At 41.4% G+C, this 23371-nt stretch overlaps 1 protein-coding gene across 1 annotated transcript in view; it reads right to left on the minus strand.

Annotated features, from left to right (window-relative positions):
* The window catches only part of LOC132888451 (NACHT, LRR and PYD domains-containing protein 12-like), a 122086-nt gene that overhangs the window by 23270 nt on the left and 75445 nt on the right, over positions 1-23371 (minus strand). The window contains exons 10-20 of the mRNA XM_060924499.1: positions 16989-17162; positions 15483-15494; positions 10298-10459; positions 9983-10156; positions 4403-4576; positions 4088-4261; positions 3773-3946; positions 3455-3628; positions 3140-3313; positions 2534-2707; positions 912-1085 (exon numbers count right to left, since the gene is read on the minus strand). Coding sequence (XP_060780482.1) covers positions 912-1085; positions 2534-2707; positions 3140-3313; positions 3455-3628; positions 3773-3946; positions 4088-4261; positions 4403-4576; positions 9983-10156; positions 10298-10459; positions 15483-15494; positions 16989-17162 — 1740 coding nt within the window. The remainder of the gene's footprint in view (positions 1-911; positions 1086-2533; positions 2708-3139; positions 3314-3454; positions 3629-3772; positions 3947-4087; positions 4262-4402; positions 4577-9982; positions 10157-10297; positions 10460-15482; positions 15495-16988; positions 17163-23371) is intronic.

Consider the following 23371-nt stretch of genomic DNA (forward strand, 5'->3'; position numbering starts at 1 on the left):
GATTTCTGTCTCCAGACTCTTCTTCCACACTGCACGCTCACTACAGTATTTTTCACTCAGACTTAAGGATTTATTCCCCTGTGGAATTTACTGAGTTAAAATCAACATCGACAGCTTCACACAACAGAGCGACCTGGCAGCCTGACGCTAATCCCTTACAGAATCCTTTACCCTGTTGCTGTTTTGGTGTCTGAAGTCCCAGCTCTAATAGTAACGGTTCACCACTGCTTGTAAACATGCATGAAGAATATCTAATGAAGTTTTGGGAGCCTTTCAGGTGTTCAACATGTCTTTAGTTTCAGTTTATTTATTTAGTGCTTAATTATAGCACAGCTAATCCTAGCACTGGATTAGCCGAATCTTTCTCTTTCCCAGCGAACAAAGAAATGGTTCTGTGCAGCAGAAACCTCCCTCATTGGATATTCGCATCGGCTCTGATGTGTGACGTCACATTGTGTTGATAAATGAAATAGTAGTCTGTTAAATTCATGTGATTCCCATTTAGTGGTTACAACTGACCTGTTTATTCTTATTTTTTCTGAAAAATAATGTAAATATATAAAATCTGTAAAATGTTTAAAATAATTGAGTCAGTTGTGTATAATTAGGAGTTGAGGTGAAATGTGGCTGTAGTGCTGTGGCCTACTATAAAAGCCGTGTGACATAATTAGTGAATATCTATAAAACTGAGCTGTAAGAAATGGAATATTTAAGCCTGGGCTTCAATGAAAACAGCGTTTTCTCGAAGAGGCAGGGACTCGGCAGGTTGTAAGGTGAGTACAATTCACTGTCAGCGGCTTTCCAATCAGCACAGGCACAGTCCGCATGGATACAGTCGCTTCTGGCTGTAAAAAACAGCAACTGAGTGAAAACAGAAAATAGAGATCGATGTGTTTATAGTTGTTTCTTACGTAAGTTTCTGCAGTCTGTAATGTGGATCCTGCAGCAGAGCCGAGAGCTGATCCACTCTGACGTCTGTTAATTTTCTGGAGCTCAGATCCAGCTCCGTGTGCAGTAAGGGGTTTTTACTGAACATTCGAGTAAGAAGGTTGTAGGCTTCCTCTGCTTCAGCACTTTTCAACAACCTGTAGGGATTTGAAGAGAAAGGTTCTTTTCACAGTATTTATTTATTTATTTATTTGTTTGTTTATTTAATATGATGTTTGCTTCTAGAAGAATCACCTGAGTGTCAGTTTGTTAGTTTTGCAGTCAGTAAGTTGTTGGACTCCTGATGCTCCAGGGTCGTTCCCTCTGAGATCCAGCTCTCTCAGGTGTGATGATGGGTTTAGTCTCAGAGCTTCAGCCAGAGCAGTGTATCCTTCCTCTGTTATACTGCAGTCTGAAAGTCTACACAAAAACACACAACTCTCTGATTTTATGTACAAAATAAATTAATGAAGATGTGATATTGTATACAAATTGAGAATTTCATCTTTTTTCTTGTTAATTTATTAACTCCTAGATTGTCAATTCAATTTCAATTCAATTCAAAACACTTTATTTGTCCCCGCAGGGCAATTAAAAGAGCATCAAGAGCAGCATTAGGGCAGTCGAACATCAGACAACATAAAAACACAAATTAGAATACTCTACAGCTGTCAGTTCTGTGTGCATTCAGTCTGACGAGGGGCTGGACAATGATGTTGGGACAGGGAAGGGTCAGTGTTCAGGAGTCGGACCGCTGTAAGAAACAAAGGTGGACCTCCTCCTTTGTGTCCTGCAGCGTGGACAGCGCAGCCTGCATCCTGATGGAAGCCACTCCAACACTGAGTGTAGTGTGTGTGAGGGGTCATGTAGGATCCTGTGGGCAGTGCGGATGGTTTGCTGGTCACAAAAAGCAGACAGAGCTCGAACAGGGAGTCCAATGATTTTGGAACAGACTTTGGTGATAGTGAGTAGTCTTGACCGGTCTTGTAGGCTGATGGAGTGAAACCATGAGATGAATGAAAATGTTAATACACTCTCAATGAAAGAGTGGTAGAAAGTCAGGAGAATGTCTTTATTCACTCCAAATGATCTCAGCTTCCTCAGCAAATATTGTCTCTGGTGGCACTTCTTGAGGATCTCCTCAGTGTTGGAGGAAAACCTCAGAAGACTGTCAAATATTGTGCCCAAATACTTATATTCCTCCACCAGGGTTAGAGGCGGAAAGCAGAGAGAGCAGGACTGTGTCGTCCGCAAATTTCACCAGATGACAGTCTGGCTGAGTGGACCTGCAATCATCGGTATAGAGGATGTAAAGCAGGAGCGATAGGACACAGCCCTGTGGGGAGCCAGTGGAGGTGTGGAGGATGTCAGAGTAGGATCCGTTAACAAACACCCTCTGTGGCCGGTTGGTAAGGAAGTCAATAAGTCCATTAAGTCAATGTCACTTAATGGATTGTGTACAAATTACTGGGTTGTCATTAAAAATTGATATTATAATAATTCAGTGCTTGACTGAGCACGACTTCAAAAGTAAAAGAAATAGTGTTGAAGGATAAAAGCATTTCATGACACTTTGTCATGTTTTTAAGAAATGACATTGACATACTTGAGTGTTTCCAGGAGGCAGTGTGAATTCTGTAGGAGGTTCGAGATGTGCTTTATTCCTGAGTCTCCTGCTTTATTCCCGCTCAGATCCAGCTCTCTGAGCTGTGAGGGATTTTCTTCCAGAGCTGCAGCCAAAGCAGCACAGCCTTCAGCTGCTACACTGCAGTTACACAGTCTGCAGAAGGAAAGAAGGAGCACAATGAACAGATCGCATCTCATTTGTTCAATAAGAACGCAATATTTTCATTCTTTTCTTTAACAGTTACCTTAGAATTACAGCAATAAGACGTTTACATTGGAATAGAACTTTTACACAATTAAACATCTTTTAGTTAAATATAATAAAACTAATAATCTATTTTTTAATCAAAACATGCTGTTTAATTATATTGTGTTCTAGTTTAGTTATTTTTTTTTCCTGATCTCTTTGCCAGACTTGGACACAGAGAATATGGAGACTCAGAAATGTATTAACAGCATTAAAGTCTGTAGAACATGTACTGCTTTTTTAATGACACATAATTCTGCAGTCGTTTAAACTCGGAGATTAAAATACTGAATTGATGCTTCACTGAAGGATTAGACATCATTTCAGATGTTCCTTCACCTCAGTGTTCTGAGTGGAGACTGTGGATTCTTCAGTCCAGCAGAAAGCTGAGTGACTCCTGGATCCTGCAGACTGTTGTTGCTCAGGTCCAGCTCTCTCAGCTGGGAATATTCAGAGCTCAAAACTTCAGCGAGAGCTGAACCGCTTCCATCAGTTAGAGCACATGCATTAAACCTAAAGATGAAACCAGAGGAAGGAAGAGCAACAATAAACTGACACATTCAGAACAATAATCGTGTTTTATACCAAAATTCACCGACATTTTACATTTTTTAATCTGACCCGACTAAATATTCATAACCTAAATGAACTGACCTCAGAATCTCCAGTTTACAGTGACGGTGTTTCAGTCCAGCAGAAAGCTGAGTGACTCCTGGATCCTGCAGACTGTTGTTGCTCAGGTCCAGCTCTCTCAGCTGGGAATATTCAGAGCTCAAAACTTCAGCGAGAGCTGAACCGCTTCCATCAGTTAGAGCACATGCATTAAACCTAAAGATGAAACCAGAGGAAGGAAGAGCAACAATAAACTGACACATTCAAAACAATAATCGTGTTTTATACCAAAATTCACCGACATTTTACATTTTTTTTTAATCTGACCCGACTAAATATTCATAACCTAAATGAACTGACCTCAGAATCTCCAGTTTACAGTGACGGTGTTTCAGTCCAGCAGAAAGCTGAGTGACTCCTGGATCCTGCAGACTGTTGTTGCTCAGGTCCAGCTCTCTCAGCTGGGAATATTCAGAGCTCAAAACTTCAGCGAGAGCTGAACCGCTTCCATCAGTTAGAGCACATGCATTAAACCTAAAGATGAAACCAGAGGAAGGAAGAGCAACAATAAACTGACGCATTCAGAACAATAATCGTGTTTTATACCAAAATTCACCGACATTTTACATTTTTTAATCTGACCCGACTAAATATTCATAACCTAAATGAACTGACCTCAGAATCTCCAGTTTACAGTGACGGTGTTTCAGTCCAGCAGAAAGCTGAGTGACTCCTGGATCCTGCAGACTGTTGTTGCTCAGGTCCAGCTCTCTCAGCTGGGAATATTCAGAGCTCAAAACTTCAGCGAGAGCTGAACCGCTTCCATCAGTTAGAGCACATGCATTAAACCTAAAGATGAAACCAGAGGAAGGAAGAGCAACAATAAACTGACACATTCAGAACAATAATCGTGTTTTATACCAAAATTCACCCACATTTTACATTTTTTAATCTGACCCGACTAAATATTCATAACCTAAATGAACTGACCTCAGAATCTCCAGTTTACAGTGACGGTGTTTCAGTCCAGCAGAAAGCTGAGTGACTCCTGGATCCTGCAGACTGTTGTTGCTCAGGTCCAGCTCTCTCACACTGCAGGACTTTAATTTGAGAACGCTGGCTAAAGCTGAACAGCTCTCCACAGTCAGATTACTTTTATTCAGCCTAGATATGAAATATGATGCAGACAGAGCTTTATACTCAATATTAATACTTCATTGTGCAGATATTATGGAAAACACAAGTCATTTTATTTTCATGTGCACTGAAGTCCATATTCTGGGTTCATCTGGGTCATAAGGGGTCATTAGAGGTTATTTTTAACATAATTCTATTCATTTATTCCTCTTTTAATTTGTCTTGTCTGTTATGTCTCAGTGGTTAAATCAAGTGATTTATTTGAAAAGGTCAAACGTGTTGATCATTTCTACTCTTCTGTTCCTTTCTAGTTTCAGGAGCTTAACACTTTCCAGTGATGGAACAGAACCCAGGTGTTTCTAGAAGGACTATGAGGTTTCTTTGGAGAAACACAGGATATTATGTTATGTCAGCACTTATAGAAAACAAACAAAAAAAATCTATAATTAAAAATACATTTGTGCATACTTGGGTCATCCTTAATGGCAGGTCCCACTAGAAAACATTCTGTGAGTAAAACTCAGCTGACAGTGATGCATAAATAAAAATACTTACCGAATTTTCTGAAATTTACAGTGAGAGTCTTCCAGTAGAGCTGAGAGCTTCTTCACCCCTGAGTCTCCTGGTTCCTTCATGCTCAGATCCAGCTCTTTTAGGAGTAAAGGGTTTTCATCTAAAACTGAATTTAGCCAAGTACAGGCCTCTTGTGCAGCAGGACGTTTCAACAAACTGCAGAAAGTAAAATGTTTTTGTACTTGGTGTTTCCAGAATAATAGACCCACATTAACCAGAACAGTGTGGCTGCTTTTGCTTATTTCCTGATGACTTCTCTTTAAATTGAAATGATTAGGCACTATGTCTGTAACACACTGGGACATAGTGCAAGTACAGCATTACTTTCTGTTTAATATTTATATAATTGCATTAGTTTATAGAAGAATCACCTCAGTGTTGTTAGTTTACAGTCTGGATCCTGGAGTAAATCAGTGAGCAGCTTCACTCCTGATGCTCCAGGGTCGTTCCCTCTGAGATCCAGCTCTATCAGGTGGGATGATTTCAGAGCTTCAGCCAGAGCAGCGTATCCTTCCTCTGTTATCCTGCAGTCTGAAAGTCTAAAGAGAGAACATTTGATGGCATTTTTATAATAGTCTGATGAACATCTATACAATATAATATGTAATGCCAAGGCCATTTAAGGATTATATGATCTAGATGTATGTGTTTGTTTGTGGAACCTGAAACCAACCTCAGGATCTGCAGGTTACATGGCTGATGTTTCAGTAGATCACAAACTCTCTGCACTCCAGAGTTTCCAACTTTATTCTCACTCAGATCCAACTCTTTTATGTGTGCAGGATTGAATAGAAAAGATGAAGTCAAAGCAGAACAGCCTTCTTCTGTAACACCACTCTTCCTTAGCCTAAGGATAGAGGGCAGATTCATTTTAGTTCAAGCATAATAATCAGAACTGCAAACAGCAATTTATAAAATAACATTAGAATACACACGTAAGTTTCTCAGGTGTGCAGTGTGAATCCTCCAGTAGGGCAGAGAGCTGCTTCACTTCTGACACTGAAGAGATCTTTCCACTCAGATCCAGTTCTTTCTGCAATAAAGGGTTTTTATCCAGAACCTCAGTCAGAAAATCACAGGCCTTCACTGCTTCATCACTTTTCAACAACCTGCAGTGAGAGAAAGGCACAAAATTACAAAGACAAAAATATTACATTATTAGCAATCTCATATTTTATTTTGTGTTCAATTATATTTAATTAGTGTTTTGTTCAAGTATTAAAATGGATTTTGTAATGAAGTAATTAACCCCAGTACATATTGTTCACCTCAGTTTCTAAAATCTGTTTGTTAGAATAACAAATTATCAGGGACCTTAATAAAAATAATCATTTTGGTTGTTTCCTTTAAACACTTAAACACTGAACATTTCCCTTTCAAACATTCCTGTTATTTATAATTTGCTCACCTCAGTGTTGTTAGTTTACAGTCTGGATCCTGGAGTAAATCAGTGAGCAGCTTCACTCCTGATGCTCCAGGGTCGTTCCCTCTGAGATCCAGCTCTATCAGGTGGGATGATTTCAGAGCTTCAGCCAGAGCAGCGTATCCTTCCTCTGTTATCCTGCAGTCTGAAAGTCTGTGTAAAATATTGCCATCGAGGAGACAGAATAAACTGGGTGAACATCTCAGGGAACAATATAGAGTTCAGAAGGTCTTTGGCACATTGAGAAACATCTCATCTCATTATCTCTAGCCGCTTTATCCTTCTACAGGGTCGCAGGCAAGCTGGAGCCTATCCCAGCTGACTACGGGTGAAAGGCGGGGTACACCCTGGACAAGTCGCCAGGTCATCACAGGGCTGACACATAGACACAGACAACCATTCACACTCACATTCACACCTATGGTCAATTTAGAGTCACCAGTTAACCTAACCTGCATGTCTTTGGACTGTGGGGGAAACCGGAGCACCCGGAGGAAACCTACGCGGACACGGGGAAAACATGCAAACTCTGCACAGAAAGGCCCTCGCTGGCCATGGGGCTCAAACCCGGACCTTCTTGCTGTGAGGCGACAGCGCTAACCACTACACCACCGTGCCGCCACTGAGAAACATGACGTTTCTAATTATAATATTATATTAAAATACTGAAGACACCAAAATGATGAAATAACATCTGGAACATGTATGGAATTATGTGATGAACAAAAAAAGTGTTTAAAAAAAAGAACAAAATATGTTTCATATTTTAGATTCTTCAAAGTAGTTTTCATATGCTTTGCACACTATTGGCATTATCTTAACCAGCTTCATGAGGTAGTCACCTGGAAAAAAAAAAAAAAAGTGTGTGTGTATAAAAATCAGGGTTCTAACGAGACCAAAATATCAGTGTAGTGGCACCAGTCATAACGGCCGGGGGTTCGGGGCCGCCTTAGGCCCCTGAAAGCTCATGGGTTCTACATGCTCAGAGATGCATTCTAGTGCATTGCCTGACACTTGCAGGCCTCCCTGAAAGTCACTCTTTTTTGGTAATATTAATGAGATTTTTTTTGCCAAAAGTTGCTGTGATTGTTTTTGATTGAAGATTTATTATAATTAATCTTCAACTACATTGGTGATACATTTATGGAATAAGAATAAAACATCCAGTTGATGTTCACCAAGTGTCAGCTTTATTTTCAGCTTCAGCCGTTCAATTACAGTCCATGACTATCCGGATCTAACTCATATCAGACCTTCCCCTCCTGATCCGACAGGTTCAATGCACCGTGTGAAAAAAAAATTGCCATGAACCGGCACGTATTACATACATGGCGCGTTACCGCTAACACAGCATAAGGAAGGAGGTAAATTGGACTAGCATGATCAGTGACGATCTCCACACGGAACTACTCGGGCAACTTTGCACTGGGCGCTTAAGTGGACAGGGAGTGGAGTACATCTAAATGTAGAACATACGCATGGCGGCGTGGGGATAACAAAAGAAAATTAAGCAAAAAACCACATTTTCAAGATTGACAAGTCTTAAAAGAAATAATGTGGACTGAGAAATGGAGAAGGAAGCTGGGGTCGGCAGAGTCCCGCTGCAAGATGACAGCCGTGGAGAAAATGAGAGCCTGGGCCTAATCCGTGAAGTGGTGAGTGAGATCATGGCTACAGGGATGGCGACGCTTTGAGCTGAGCTGAAAAGTGATCTGTTGGAGTTTCGTACATGCTTTAGAGAGGACATTAATAAACAAATGGATGAATTCACAACAGAAATACACAGGAAGATACAAGACATGACAGGCCAGATGGAAGGATTAGAGAAGCGCATCAGAGATGTGGAGAAAAACATGGCCAACATGGAGTAATGGGACATCGGCGTCAAACGTGCTCTCACCCAGCTGCTTGAAAACCAACAAGCACTAAAAGATAAAGTGACTGAGATGGAAGGACATTCCAGACGCAACAACATATGGATTTATGATATCCCGGAGGATGCTGAGGGCACTTCTGCAGTTACTTTTGTTGTGAATATGATAAAGTCAGAACTTGGAGATGACCTCAACCCGGACTGAATAATAATAATAATAATAATAATGATGTGTACACACATGACTGTCTCAGCTCTGCAGTGTGGATCCTTCAGTAGAGCAGAGAGCTGCTTCACTTCTGAGTCTCCTTTTATTTTCCCCCTCAGGTTCAGATGCGTCTGCAATAAGGGGTTTGTCTCTAAAACTTTAGTCAGACGACCACAGGCTTCTTCTGCTTCAGGACTTTTCAACAGTCTGTGAGGGGAAAAGTTTACTCGAACACTTATCAACATCAACTGCATTATCTTAAATATGCCTCGCTGTAGCATTCGGGACTCATCAAAAACAGATTTTTTAAAAAAATATTTATCTTTGAAAATATCTTTGAACATAACAGGACACTGCATTATCAAAAAGTTACAAGTGTTTTTTAATAGAAGAATACATGCTTATACTGTTATAAATCTGTTTGTTAGAAAAACAAATTATTAGGGACCTTAATAAACATAATAATTTTGGTTGTTTCCTTGAAACACTTAAACACTGAACATTTCCCTTTCAAACATTTCTGTTATTTATAATTTGCTCACCTCAGTGTTGTTAGTTTACAGTCTGGATCCTGGAGTAAATCAGTGAGCAGCTTCACTCCTGATGCTCCAGGGTCGTTCCCTCTGAGATCCAGCTCTATCAGGTGGGATGATTTCAGAGCTTCAGCCAGAGCAGTGTATCCTTCCTCTTTGATATTGTTGTCAATTACTCTGGGAAAAAATAAAAAATATCACAAATATTGGATAAAATAAATGAATAAAGATGTGACATTGTATACAAATTAACAATTTAATCTTTTTTTTTTTGTTAATTTTTTAATCCGAGATTGCCACCGAATGGATCATGTACAAATTACTGGGTTATAATTAAAAACTGATATTATAATAATCTGCAGTTACACAGTCTGCAGAAGGAAAGAAGGAGCACAATGAACAGATCGCATCTCATTTGTTCAATAAGAACGCAATATTTTCATTCTTTTCTTTAACAGTTACCTTAGAATTACAGCAATTAGATGTTTACATTGGAATAGAACTTTTACACACTTAAACACCTTTTAGTTAAAAATAATAAATCTAATAATCTATTTTTTTTAAATCAAAGCAAGCTGTTTATTATATTATGTTCAAGTTCTAGTTGAGTGAGGGTTTTTTGTTTTGTTTTTCCCCAATCTCTTTGCCAGACTTGGACACAGAGAATATGGAGACTCAGAAATGTATTAACAGCATTAAAGTCTGTAGAACATGTACTGCTTTTTTAATGACACATAATTCTGCAGTCATTTAAACTCAGAGATTAAAATACTGAATTGATGCTTCACTGAAGGATTAGACATCATTTCAGATGTTCCTTCACCTCAGTGTTCTGAGTGGAGACTGTGGATTCTTCAGTCCAGCAGAAAGCTGAGTGACTCCTGGATCCTGCAGACTGTTGTTGCTCAGGTCCAGCTCTCTCAGCTGGGAATATTCAGAGCTCAAAACTTCAGCGAGAGCTGAACCGCTTCCATCAGTTAGAGCACATGCATTAAACCTAAAGATGAAACCAGAGGAAGGAAGAGCAACAATAAACTGACACATTCAGAACAATAATCGTGTTTTATACCAAAATTCACCCACATTTTACATTTTTTAATCTGACCCGACTAAATATTCATAACCTAAATGAACTGACCTCAGAATCTCCAGTTTACAGTGACGGTGTTTCAGTCCAGCAGAAAGCTGAGTGACTCCTGGATCCTGCAGACTGTTGTTGCTCAGGTCCAGCTCTCTCACACTGCAGGACTTTAATTTGAGAACGCTGGCTAAAGCTGAACAGCTCTCCACAGTCACATTACTTTTATTCAGCCTAGATATGAAATATGATGCAGACAGAGCTTTATACTCAATATTAATACTTCATTGTGCAGATATTATGGAAAACACAAGTCATTTTATTTTCATGTGCACTGAAGTCCATATTCTGGGTTCATCTGGGTCATAAGGGGTCATTAGAGGTTATTTTTAACATCATTCTATTCATTTATTCCTCTTTTAATTTGTCTTGTCTGTTATGTCTCAGTGGTTAAATCAAGTGATTTCATTGAAAATCTCAAACTTGTTGATCATTTCTACTCTTCTGTTCCTTTCTAGTTTCAGGAGCTTAACACTTTCCAGTGATGGAACAGAACCCAGGTGTTTCTAGAAGGACTATGAGGTTTCTTTGGAGAAACACAGGATATATTATGTTATGTAATCACTGATAGAAAACAAGAAAATCTATTATTAAAAATACACTTGTGCATACTTGGGTCATCCTTAATGGCAGGTCCCACTAGAAAACATTCTGTGAGTAAAACTCAGCTGACAGTGATGCATAAATAAAAATACTTACCGAATTTTCTGAAATTTACAGTGAGAGTCTTCCAGTAGAGCTGAGAGCTTCTTCACCCCTGAGTCTCCTGGTTCCTTCATGCTCAGATCCAGCTCTTTTAGGAGTAAAGGGTTTTCACCTAAAACTGAATTTAGCCAAGTACAGGCCTCTTGTGCAGCAGGACGTTTCAACAAACTGCAGAAAGTAAAATGTTTTTGTACTTGGTGTTTCCAGAATAATAGACCCACATTAACCAGAACAGTGTGACTGCTTTTGCTTATTTCCTGATGACTTCTCTTTAAATTTAAATGATAGTGCCCAATGTCTGTAACACACTGGGAAACAATTAGGACCAGTCGAATAAACCATAAATTACAGTCAATTATCAACTTTATCCTTTTTTTTTCAAAGAAACTATCAAAGTTTTTGTACAGCATTCCTTTATGTTTAATATTTATATAATTGTGTTAGTTTATAGAAGAATCACCTCAGTGTTGTTAGTTTACAGTCTGGATCCTGGAGTAAATCAGTGAGCAGCTTCACTCCTGATGCTCCAGGGTCGTTCCCTCTGAGATCCAGCTCTATCAGGTGGGATGATGGGTTTAGTCTCAGAGCTTCAGCCAGAGCAGTGTATCCTTCCTCTGTTATACTGCAGTCTGAAAGTCTGTGTAAAATGTTGCCAAAGAGGATCGAGAATAAAAAGGGTGAACATCTTAGAAAACAATATAGAATTAAGAAGCTATTTGGCACACTGGAAAACATGGCACTTCTATTCATAATATTATATTAAACACAATACTGAAGACATCAAAATTATGAAATAACAAATGGAACATATGTGGAATTATGTTGAAAATAAAAAGTGTTAAAAAACAAAATGTGTGATATTTTAGATTCTTTAAAGTAGCCACCATTTACCTTGATGCTTTGCACACTATTCGGATTATCTTAACCACCTTCATGAGGTAGTCACCTGGAATGATAATCACCTCGAGTGATGTGGCAAAATGGCAGCCAATCGCTTTGTCACCATACTACTACAACATCGACCTCAGTCGGGCATACAGTGGTGCCTGAAAGTTTGTGAACCCTTTACAATTTTCTATATTGCTGCATAAATATGACCTAAAACATCATCAGATTTTCACACAAGTCCTAAAAGTAGATAAAGAGAACCCAGTTAAACAAATGAGACAAAAATATTATACTTGGTCATTTATTTATTGAGGAAAATGATCCAATATTATATATCTGTGAGTGGCAAAAGTATGTGAACCTTTGCTTTCAGTATCTGGTGTGACCCCCTTGTGCAGCAATAACTGCAACTAAATGTTTCCGGTAACTGTTGATCAGTCCTGCACACCGGCTTGGAGGAATTTTAGCCCATTCCTCCATACAGAACAGCTTCAACTCTAGGATGTTGTTGGGTTTCCTCACATCAACTGCTCGCTTCAGGTCCTTCCACAACATTTCGATTGGATTAAGGTCAGGACTTTGACTTGGCCATTCCAAAACATTAACTTTATTCTCCTTTAACCATTCTTTGGTAGAACAACTTGTGTGCTTAGGGTCGTTGTCTTGTTGCATGACCCACCTTCTCTTGAGATTCAGTTCATGGACAGGTGTCCTGACGTTTTCCTTTAGAATTCGCTGGTATAATTCAGAATTCATTGTTCCATCAAGGATGACAAGCCGTCCTGGCCCAGATGCATCAAAACAGGCCCAAATGGGATAAGGTTCTTATGCTGGAATGCAGTGTTTTCCTTTCTCCAAACATAACGCTTCTCATTTAAACCAAAAAGTTCTATTTTGGTCTCATCTGTCCACAAAACATTTTTTTCAATAGCCTTCTGGCTTGTCCACATGATCTTTAGCAAACTGCAGATGAACAACAATGTTCTTTTTGGAGAGCAGTGGCTTTCTCCTTGCAACCCTGCCATGCACACCGTTGTTGTTCAGTGTTCTCCTGATGGTGGACTCATGAATATTAGCCAATGTGAGAGAGGCCTTCAGTTGCTTAGAAGTTACCCTGGGGTCCTTTGTGACCTCGCCGACTATTACACGCCTTGCTCTTGGAGTGATCTTTGTTGGTTGACCACTCCTGGGGAGGGTAACAATGGTCTTGGATTTCCTCCATTTGTACACAGTCTGTCTGACTGTGGATTGGTGGAGTCCAAACTCTTTAGAGATGGTTTTCTAACCTTTTCCAGCCTGATGAGCATCAACAATGCTTTTTCTGAGGTCCTCAGAAATCTTTGTTTGTGCCATGATACACTTCCACAAACGTGTTGTGAAGATCAGACTTTGATAGATCCCTGTTCTTGAAATAAAACAGGGTGCCCACTCACACCTGATTGTCATCCCATCGATTGAAAACACCTGACTCTAATTTCACCTTCAAATTAACTGCTAATCCTAGAGGTTCACATACTTTTGCCACTCACAGATGTGTAATATTGGATCATTTTCCTCAATAAATAAATAAATGACCGAGTATAATATTTTTGTCTCATTTGTTTCACTGGGTTCTCTTTGTCTACTTTTAGGACTTGTGTGAAAATCTGATGTTTTAGGTCATATTTATGCAGAAATATAGAAAGGGTTCACAAACTTTCAAACACCACTGTAATAATGGACTCTCCACTCCTCTCTATCCATCATCAGGGTCCTCAATTCAGTGGTGTCGACCACTCCAGCATCATCTTTGAGGACATCCACCACTGTTTTGAGTGGCCGCCCAGGGCATCTTCTGCCATGTGTGGGCTCCCATAATACCATTACAGATACTGGGATCTCTGGATGTTGGAAGCAGTGGCCGGCTAGCCTGAGTCGCCTTGCCGCTATTTTCTCTGAGACCCTAGGGAGGTCTCCATACAATTCTTGATTGGTGATGTGTTGCTGCCAGTTGATATTGTGAATGGCCCTCAGCATTCTTGTATAACACCTGTCCAGGGACTTCGTAAGGGGAGTGGTCAGGGTCCAGACCTCCCAGCCATAGAGCAGGATGGATTTAATGGCTGCTGTGAATATCCTGGCTTTTAACCCTCTTGATAACTTGGATGTCCAAACACTTTTCAGGTTGTGGAGTGTGGATGGTCTTTCTGTTTCTTCGCGTGCAGCAGTAAAAGACCTCGGAGTGATTATTGACCCCAGTCTTTCATTTGAATCTCACATTGATAACATTACCCGGATAGCTTTCTTTCATCTCAGAAATACTGCTAAGATAAGAAATTGAATGTCACTACATGACGTGGAAAAACTAGTTCATGCTTTCGTTACCTCCAGGTTGGATTATTGTAATGCCTTACTGTCTGGATGTCCCAAGAAGTGCATAAACAAGCTCCAGTTAGTTCAAAATGCAGCAGCAAGAGTCTTTACTAGAACTAGAAAATATGACCCCATCACCCCTGTTTTATCCACACTGCATTGGCTCCCAATCAAATTTATTACTGATTATAAAATACTACTGTTGACCTTTAAAGCACTGAATGGTCTCACACCACAGTACCTGAGTGAACTTCTGCTCCTCTATGACCCACCATGCCTACTTAGATCAAAAGGTGCAGGCTATCTGCTGGTACCTCGTATAGTGAAGGCTACATCAGGGGGCGGAGCCTTTTCTTACAAAGCCCCACAGTTATGGAACAGCCTTCCAAGTAATGTTTGGGAATCCGACACAGTCTCAGCATTTAAGTCTAGGCTGAAAACATATCTGTTTAGTCAAGCCTTGTGTTAATGGTGTTTATGAGGTAAAGGTGTAGATCTGGAGGATCCTCAGACAGAGTGTTTTGGTAAACTGGGATGTATGGATGCTGTCAGTCCCCCACTCGCTTGCTCACTCGAGTTTGTTGATGGTGTAGTGGCTGCTGCTTTATGTCCCGGGGCTCCCTCATGCCTGTGTTACCTTCTGGCTCTCCCCTTTTAGTTATGCTGTCATAGTTAGTTGCCGGAGTCCCTGCTTGTACTCGGTGCAATATGTATACTGTTCCTACTTATTGAGGTGACATTGGGCATACCTAACAACCTGTGTTCTCTCTCTCTCTCTCTCTCTCTCTCTCTCTCCTCCCCCTCAAATCTGTCCCTCTGAGTTACATATCGGTCCTGGGATCGAGATGCTGAACCTCTTCTGCTCCTCGGACCTGCCTGATCTATCCTGGTGCCCTGTGTCTGGTTTGAGTCTCATCGCATCGCTCCTCTGGAGGATGGCCCCATGTGACAGTTGAAAGTCACACCTGGAGGATGCTCTGGACTCTTACAGTAATGCTTTTATGGCTGAGGACTACAGTTGACTTGCTAACTTTAGGACTGCAGTTGTCATGAACAGTTTTGCACTCAAGTTTCCATCAGTGAAGAGTTTAAAACATCAACAAAACTGACTTCATATTAAAACTGTTAATGTTATAGTCATGTTGTCTGTTGGTGCCCAAATGTGGATGGGTTCCATTTTGAGTCTGGTTCCTCTCGAGGTTTCTTCCTCGTGTCGTCTGAGGGAGTTTTTCATTGCCACCGTCGCCAAAGGCTTCATCATTGGGGATAGATTAGGGATAAAATTAGCTCATGTTTTAAGTCGTTCAAATTCTGTAAAGCTGCTTTGCGACAATGTTTATTGTTAAAAGCGCTATACAAATAAACTTGACTTGACATTCTTTGACTGCCTTCCTTGCTGTTTGTATGCTAGGGTGGTCAGAGGCTCTTGCTTTCTTGATGCTTTTAACAGTTGGTAAAAGCTTCATTGCCTCTCTGTTCGCATCAATAAATCTGGATTAGCAGTCAGTGGAGCTTTCTTCAAGGTCAAGAGCCTCAAAATGATTCCTTACCTCGATGGTATATTGGGCTTGGAGGGTAGGATCTCCCGCAAAGGCCTTCCAGTCAATCTTTGGTGCAGGGATTGTCTTTGGCTGGTGTAGGCTGAGCCTAAAACTCATACTGATGACCCAACGGTCTGAGCCCGCTGTGCTGAAGCTGTTATAAGCCTCAGTATTGATTACACTGTTCCACCACTTTCTTCAGACAATGATATAGTCTAGTTGGCTTTTAGTCAGGGTGGACCTATCCTCCTGAGTCCAGAGTGTGGACAGTAACAAAGTATGACTGTACAAGCAGGATTCCCTTTAAATTCAGTAACTAAAATACAGTTGCAGACAGAGGTTATGCTTCAGAAGGACTTTCTCGCTCTAATGCTGAGCATTAGTCCAACCCTTCCTTGGGATGAATTTGTGATTATTTCTCTCCATACAGATGTGACTCGGTGAAAATCTTCAACTACTTCAAACTTAAGCTCTTCACTTGGGTGCACTCTCCTATGCTCCTGGATACCAAACATGTCAATCTTGTGTTCTTGCATTCTTGATGCAAGCTCTTTTGCATGATTTCTGAGGTGCAGTGTGTTAGCATTGAAGGTGTGACAATGCGCATTAATATGAGACCCTCCAGGTGCCACTTTATCTGGAGAGTCTTGACTTTCTTGACTTGAGAGGCTGTTATATCAGAATTGTTTGAGCTCATGGAAGCAATAATAGACCTGCAATAATAGACTTTGTCACTGTAAGTGAGGAAGAATTACAAATGATGAAAGAAAATGCTGATCCTAAAAGCACTAAAGATGATACGCAATTTGGTCTAAAACTATTCAAAGGTAAGGTGGAATTGTGATTTATTTTATCGATTTCAAAACAAAGTATTTTATGTGACTCGGCTTAAATAAGTGACACAAGTCTGCCCTGCAAAGTTATTACATTTACTTGTCGCTTTTGAAGTTTGAAATACTTTTTTTTTCCAATATTAAAAAAAAAAAATAATCAAATGTATTTTACAATAAAACAATGAGTCACAGGCTCAGTGAATATCGGTGAAAATGAACTTTTTCACGATATTCTAATTGTTTGAGATGCACTAATATATACAGATGTAAAAATAAACATTTCTGTAATTATTTTCCTCTTTATTCTTTGTGTATCAGTTGCAATAAGCAATTCTTCAGATCAAGTCGACTCAATAGGAGAGATGAACTCACCTCAGTTTCTCCAGTTTACAGTTTGGACTCTCCAGTCCAACACAAAGCTGCTTCACTCCTGAGTCCTCCAGATGGTTACTGCTCAGATCCACCTCAGTCAGTTTGGAGGATTCAGAGCTGAGAACTGTGTGTAAAGCTGAGCAGCTTCTCTCTGTCAGGTTACAATCACTGAGCCTGAAAGGAGGGAGAGACATTTTAAACAAAAATACTATTCAACCATTCTTTAAAGAATGATTCACCACCAACACCCCCCAACATGCGAACGAACAGAGAGAGAGAGAGAGAGAGATTGAATGTTAACTTTACCTGGTGCTAGTAAAAACAAGGGAAAATATATTTTGAAAGACAATGATGACATAAACTATTCAATTTTTTATATTTTAATGACGATGTGAATATTTGAAAATCCTGACCCATCCCCACCTGAAAGCTGAAAATATCAGAGGAACTCATAAAACACTGAGCCCTTCATGAACACAAACACAAAACTGTTTGTGCTGTAAGACAGAAAATCACTGCTGTACACAGAATATTCACGGCATTACCACGACCACAGTGTCACGACTGTTTCACTCTGTGCTGGTTGCTGTCACATCCTGTTCAGAATGAACTCCTGATGAGTTTTGATGATTAAACAGTATATTTAATCGATAGTGTGAGGGAGAACTGAACCATGACTCTCTAGCAAGGTATCGACCCTGACAAAAGGAAGTGTGTGTCTCAGTACTCAGTGTATTAGTAATTCACACACACTGTATTTATTCGGCCCGCTTACCTTAATAATCCAGACTCAGAATATCTTTGTATGTGTTCAATTCCCAGCGGCTTGTGCTCATTTTTAATGATCTACTCGCCAATACTGCTCTGTGTGCTCAGCTCAGCCGTCCTCTCTATTTAATACACTGTTTATACACAATAAAGATGTTTTTATTGCGTTACTTGTATTGTAGGAAGATGTGATAGCTCCGCCTCCTGATATTTAATGGTTTTCAATCTGATTTGCTTTAAGCGTTCATCATTTTAGTGCGTCAAGAACAGTCATTTCCTGTTAATCTTTTCATTAGTGCTACAACTTACATCACATGGTATCAGATGTTGGGACTGGACACTTTTTTAGGAGTACTGTCAGTAACGGTGCTGAAAACCTGAGTTCAGAGCAGCCTCCACACATGGCCACTCTGGACTACACTTCCCAAGATCCACAGCGACCCTCGTCACCAGAGTTCTAACAACATCACCTGTCTTCAGTCTACCTGCTATCACCCTCTCCATATACAGTGGGGCAAAAAAGTATTTAGTCAGCCACCAATTGTGCAAGTTCTCCCACTTAAAAAGATGAGAGAGGCCTGTAATTTTCATCATATGTACACTTCAACTATGAGAGACAGAATGGGGGGAAAGAATCCAGGAAATCACATTGTAGGATTTTTAATGAATTAACTGGTAAATTCCTCGGTAAAATAAGTATTTGGTCACCTACAAACAAGCAAGATTTCTGTCTCTCACAGACCTGTAACAACTTCTTTAAGAGGCTCCTCTGTCCTCCACTCGTTACCTGTATTAATGGCACCTGTTTGAACTCGTTATCAGTATAAAAGACACCTGTCCACAACCTCAAAGAGTCACACTCCAAACTCCACTATGGCCAAGACCAAAGAGCTGTCAAAGGACACCAGAAACAAAATTGTAGACTGCACCAGGCTGGGAAGACTGAATCTGCAATAGGTAAGCAGCTTGGTGTGAAGAAATCAACTGTGGGAGCAATTATTAGAAAATGGAAGACATACAAGACCACTGATAATCTCCCTCAATCTGGGGCTCCATGCAAGATCTCACCCTGTGGGGTCAAAATGATCACAAGAACAGTGAGCAAAAATCCCAGAACCACACGGGGGAACCTAGTGAATGACCTGCAGAGAGCTGGGACCAAAGTAACAAAGGCTACCATCAGTAACACACTACGCCGCCAGGAACTCAAATCCTGCAGTGCCAGACGTGTCCCCCTGCTTAAGCCAGTACATGTCCAGGCCCGTCTGAAGTTTGCTAGAGAGCATTTGGATGATCCAGAAGAGGATTGGGAGAATGTCATATGGTCAGATGAAACCAAAATAGAACTTTTTGGTAAAAACTCAACTTGTCATGTTTGGAGGAGAAAGAATGCTGAGTTGCATCCAAAGAACACCATACCTACTGTGAAGCATGGGGGTGGAAACATCATGCTTTGGGGCTGTTTTTCTGTAAAGGGACCAGGACGACTGATCCGTGTAAAGGAAAGAATGAATGGGGCCATGTATCGTGAGATTTTGAGTGAAAACCTCCTTCCATCAGCAAGGGCATTGAAGATGAAACGTGGCTGGGTCTTTCAGCATGACAATGATCCCAAACACACCGCCCGGGCAACGAAGGAGAGGCTTCGTAAGAAGCATTTCAAGGTCCTGGAGTGGCCTAGCCAGTCTCCAGATCTCAACCCCAGAGAAAATCTTTGGAGGGAGTTGAAAGTCCGTGTTGCCCAGCGACAGCCCCAAAACATCACTGCTCTAGAGGAGATCTGCATGGAGGAATAGGCCAAAATACCAGCAACAGTGTGTGAAAACCTTGTGAAGACTTACAGAAAACGTTTGACCTCTGTCATTGCCAACAAAGGATATATAACAAAGTATTGAGATGAACTTTTGTTATTGACCAAATACTTATTTTCCACCATAATTTGCAAATAAATTCTTTAAAAATCAGACAATGTGGTTTTCTGGATTTTTTTTTCTCATTTTGTCTCTCATAGTTGAAGTGTACCTATGATGAAAATTACAAGCCTCTCATCTTTTTAAGTGGGAGAACTTGCACAATTGGTGACTGACTAAATACTTTTTTGCCCCACTGTAAGCTCAGCTCTCACTCTCAGTATTTGTGAAGTATTGTTCTGTGTCCCTGTGCCTGACTTTACTGAGCCGTTTGACTATCTGCCTGACTTCCCGTTATTGAACTCTGTTTACGTTTACTTTCAACTTCGTCCTCTCGCCTTATCTGTGATATCCTGTTCGCCGAATGACTGACTCTTGCTCGTCCCTGACTACGTTTCTAGTTTCCCGATTTGGATTTGTTCACAGTTCGCGATGCACCCGCTCTCCCCTGCGACTGCATCCGGAAGTGCCTGCACCCTGACAAGTACATGTAACTCAGCACAGTATCAGACTGGAGCGGCGGCTACAATTATCGACACCTTAACGATCTTTTGGCCGTCGCAAAAGTAGAAGACTTTCAATACGTAAATTGTGCATGAATAATTCCTCAAACTTCCACTGAAAAAAAAAAAAGAGTTGATTCCTGATTACTTCGCTTATCAGATCACGTGACACTGTTTCACAATCATCGACACCTTTGTCCAGTTATCGACATCCAGATGAATATTTATAGAAAATAAATCAGTATGTGGTATTAAGTTAACAAAACAGTTTTTATTTAAAAATTGTTTTCCATAGACTTATATTTAGGACAAAATGTCTTTTATATAAATATATGGATGTCGGTGTTTACGTAAATGAGGAAGTAAATCTCATGTTTGTAAACAAATTAACTGATAATGTTTAACCTGCGTCAGAAAATCTTTATGTTCCACTTTCTAAGGATTTTCGTAGATCACATTTTGTTAATCATTCATTGTTGTTTGTATTAATTTCTAGTTTTGTCGTTTAATAATAAATGTCAACAGGCAATCGACACTGTAACCACATTAACATCCAGGTCAAAGGTCGCATCTCATTCCTTGAACCAAAATTTTAAAAAAAAATGTCTACTGATACTGTAATATGTGGTAGATTTTTACAACAAACTGAAAAAAAATTAATTAACCAATAATAACTGTTGGAACTGAAACTCACCTTTGTAAAATTTGTTTTTTTATTGGTAAATCTGAAAAGGTGTCGATAATTATGGACTGTCGATAATTGTAGCCACCGCATACCAGTATCAATAACAATGCATCCCGAATACATCCTTTAGGAAGAATAAATTATCACGAGCAGTTTGGTGTATTGCTGTGAAATGCAATCAGAACAGCTCCTCTCCCTCCCAAAACCTGAGTTTAATAGAGAACTGAGTTTGTGGAAGCGAAGGCGTGGTCAAGCATCAGTTTGGGAATGGAGAGTGAAGGTGCGGGAGGTGAGCGGCAAAGGGACACCTGGGACTGATTAACAGTGATGAGTGTGTGTGTGTGTCAGAGTGAGACTGTGAAACAATAAAGCTGCTGAAAAGTGCAAGTTGAAAGTTAAAGCGAGACGGCCTTTTGATTTCATAAACTCGGTGAAATTTAGTTCCGTCTGAAATGTGGTGATTGTGATATATGTTTATTTCTGTAATATCCCACAAAATATCAGGCCATTCTGTGGCTGGGAGGTTATTTAATTTGAGGGGATTAAAGCAAATAATGTGCATGAAATCGCTCGCTTGGGGCAGTCAAGCAGACAGAGGAAGTCCGTGTGCGCATGCGCAGGTTTACCTTCTTCTTCTTCTTTTGGGTTTTACGGCAGCTGGCATCCACAGTGTTGTATTACTGCCATCTACAGGTTTCCCTTTGAGCGTGCACTGACAGTTCCATCATTCTGTCGCTAAACGAACAGCTGATCACACCGAGGTGCTCGCTGACCGCCGATATTTATTAGTTTGGTCCTGCGTTTCCTTTCCTTCATATATAACATAACGTCTTTTCTTCTCGCTTTCCATTACTGTAGTCGATCTTTCACGTTTCATTTGCACACTCACGCCCTCCATTTTTCTCTCCTTTTTCAAATTTTTTATCCCACAATGCCTTGCGTGAACAGGGAAAGCCCACCACGTGATGCATGATGTAGTATCTCGTATTGGGTCATGGTGAAGCAGGAAAAAATAGCAGAGAATTTAGGGCCACGTGGATCTAAATACATTAATTGTTCTATTTTTAAAAAAAAAAGAATAAAATTGGAAGTCTGTGATTTGAATTCAGTAGCTTTCGGTCACTAAACAAAAATAATTGGGTGTCGGGGAAAATTCTTTTTATGACCTACACAGGGATGTGATTTGGGGCTGGTGAAATTATCTGAAAATTTTAGCCGGGGGTCTGGGGGCCGCAGGCCCCCAGCTGGTCCAGGGCAGCACCCTGGTGGGGGGACAAGGGGGGGAAGCCCCCCGAAGCTCCTGGGTTCTGGGGTTTTCTGACTTAAAAATTGTACTAAAATGGCAAGCAAACACACAAGAAAAAACTTGTCATGATTAACAAATTCAAGCCAATTTAATGGTCAACATGCAACTCTGACACACACTCGCTCACTCTCTCTCTCGCGCGCGCGCACACACACTCTCTTTCTCTCTCTCACTCGCGCTCTCTCTCTCTCTCACTCGCGCTCTCTCTCTCACTCTCTCGCGCTCTCTCTCTCACTCTCTCGCGCTCTCTCTCTCACTCGCTCTCTCTCTCTCTCTCGCACTCTCTCTCTCTCTCTCGCGCTCTCTCTCACTCTCTCGCGCTCTCTCTCTCACTCTCTCGCGCTCTCTCTCTCACTCTCTCGCGCTCTCTCTCTCTCTCGCGCTCTCTCTCTCTCTCTCGCACTCTCTCTCTCTCTCTCTCGCGCTCTCTCTCTCACTCTCTCGCGCTCTCTCTCTCACTCGCGCTCTCTCTCTCTCTCGCGCTCTCTCTCTCACTCTCTCGCGCTCTCTCTCTCACTCTCTCGCGCTCTCTCTCTCACTCTCTCGCGCTCTCTCACTCGCTCTCTCTCTCTCGCTCTCTCTCTCTCTCTCGCACTCTCTCTCTCACTCGCGCTCTCTCTCTCACTCGCGCTCTCTCTCGCGCTCTCTCTCTCACTCGCGCGCGCACACACTCTCTCGCTCTCTCTCTCTCACTCGCGCGCGCACACACTCTCTCGCGCTCTCTCTCTCACTCGCGCGCGCACACACTCTCTCGCGCTCTCTCTCTCACTCGCGCGCGCACACACTCTCTCGCGCTCTCTCTCTCACTCGCGCGCGCACACACTCTCTCGCTCTCTCTCTCTCACTCGCGCGCGCACACACTCTCTCGCGCTCTCTCTCTCACTCGCGCGCGCACACACTCTCTCGCACTCTCTCTCTCACTCGCGCTCTCTCTCGCGCGCGCACACACTCTCTCGCTCTCTCTCTCTCTCTCACCGCGCGCTCTCTCTCGCTCTCTCTCTCACCGCGCGCTCTCTCTCTCTCTCTCTCTCTCACACACTCACTCACCCCCCCCCCCCCCCCCAAGAACCAGCGCGGCAGGGCCCGCCAGCCCCGCGCCTTGGGACGTAATTCGCCCCGAGGCGAGCCGCGCTTAGGTTTCGTTTCTATCCCGGGCTCCAACCCGACTTTGGACGCTCGTAGCTCGGGCAGGGGAGGTCCCAGTATCCCCA

Source organism: Neoarius graeffei, chromosome 6 (genome assembly GCF_027579695.1).
Source record: "Neoarius graeffei isolate fNeoGra1 chromosome 6, fNeoGra1.pri, whole genome shotgun sequence".
In the NCBI taxonomy this organism is placed as follows: Eukaryota; Metazoa; Chordata; class Actinopteri; order Siluriformes; family Ariidae; genus Neoarius; species Neoarius graeffei.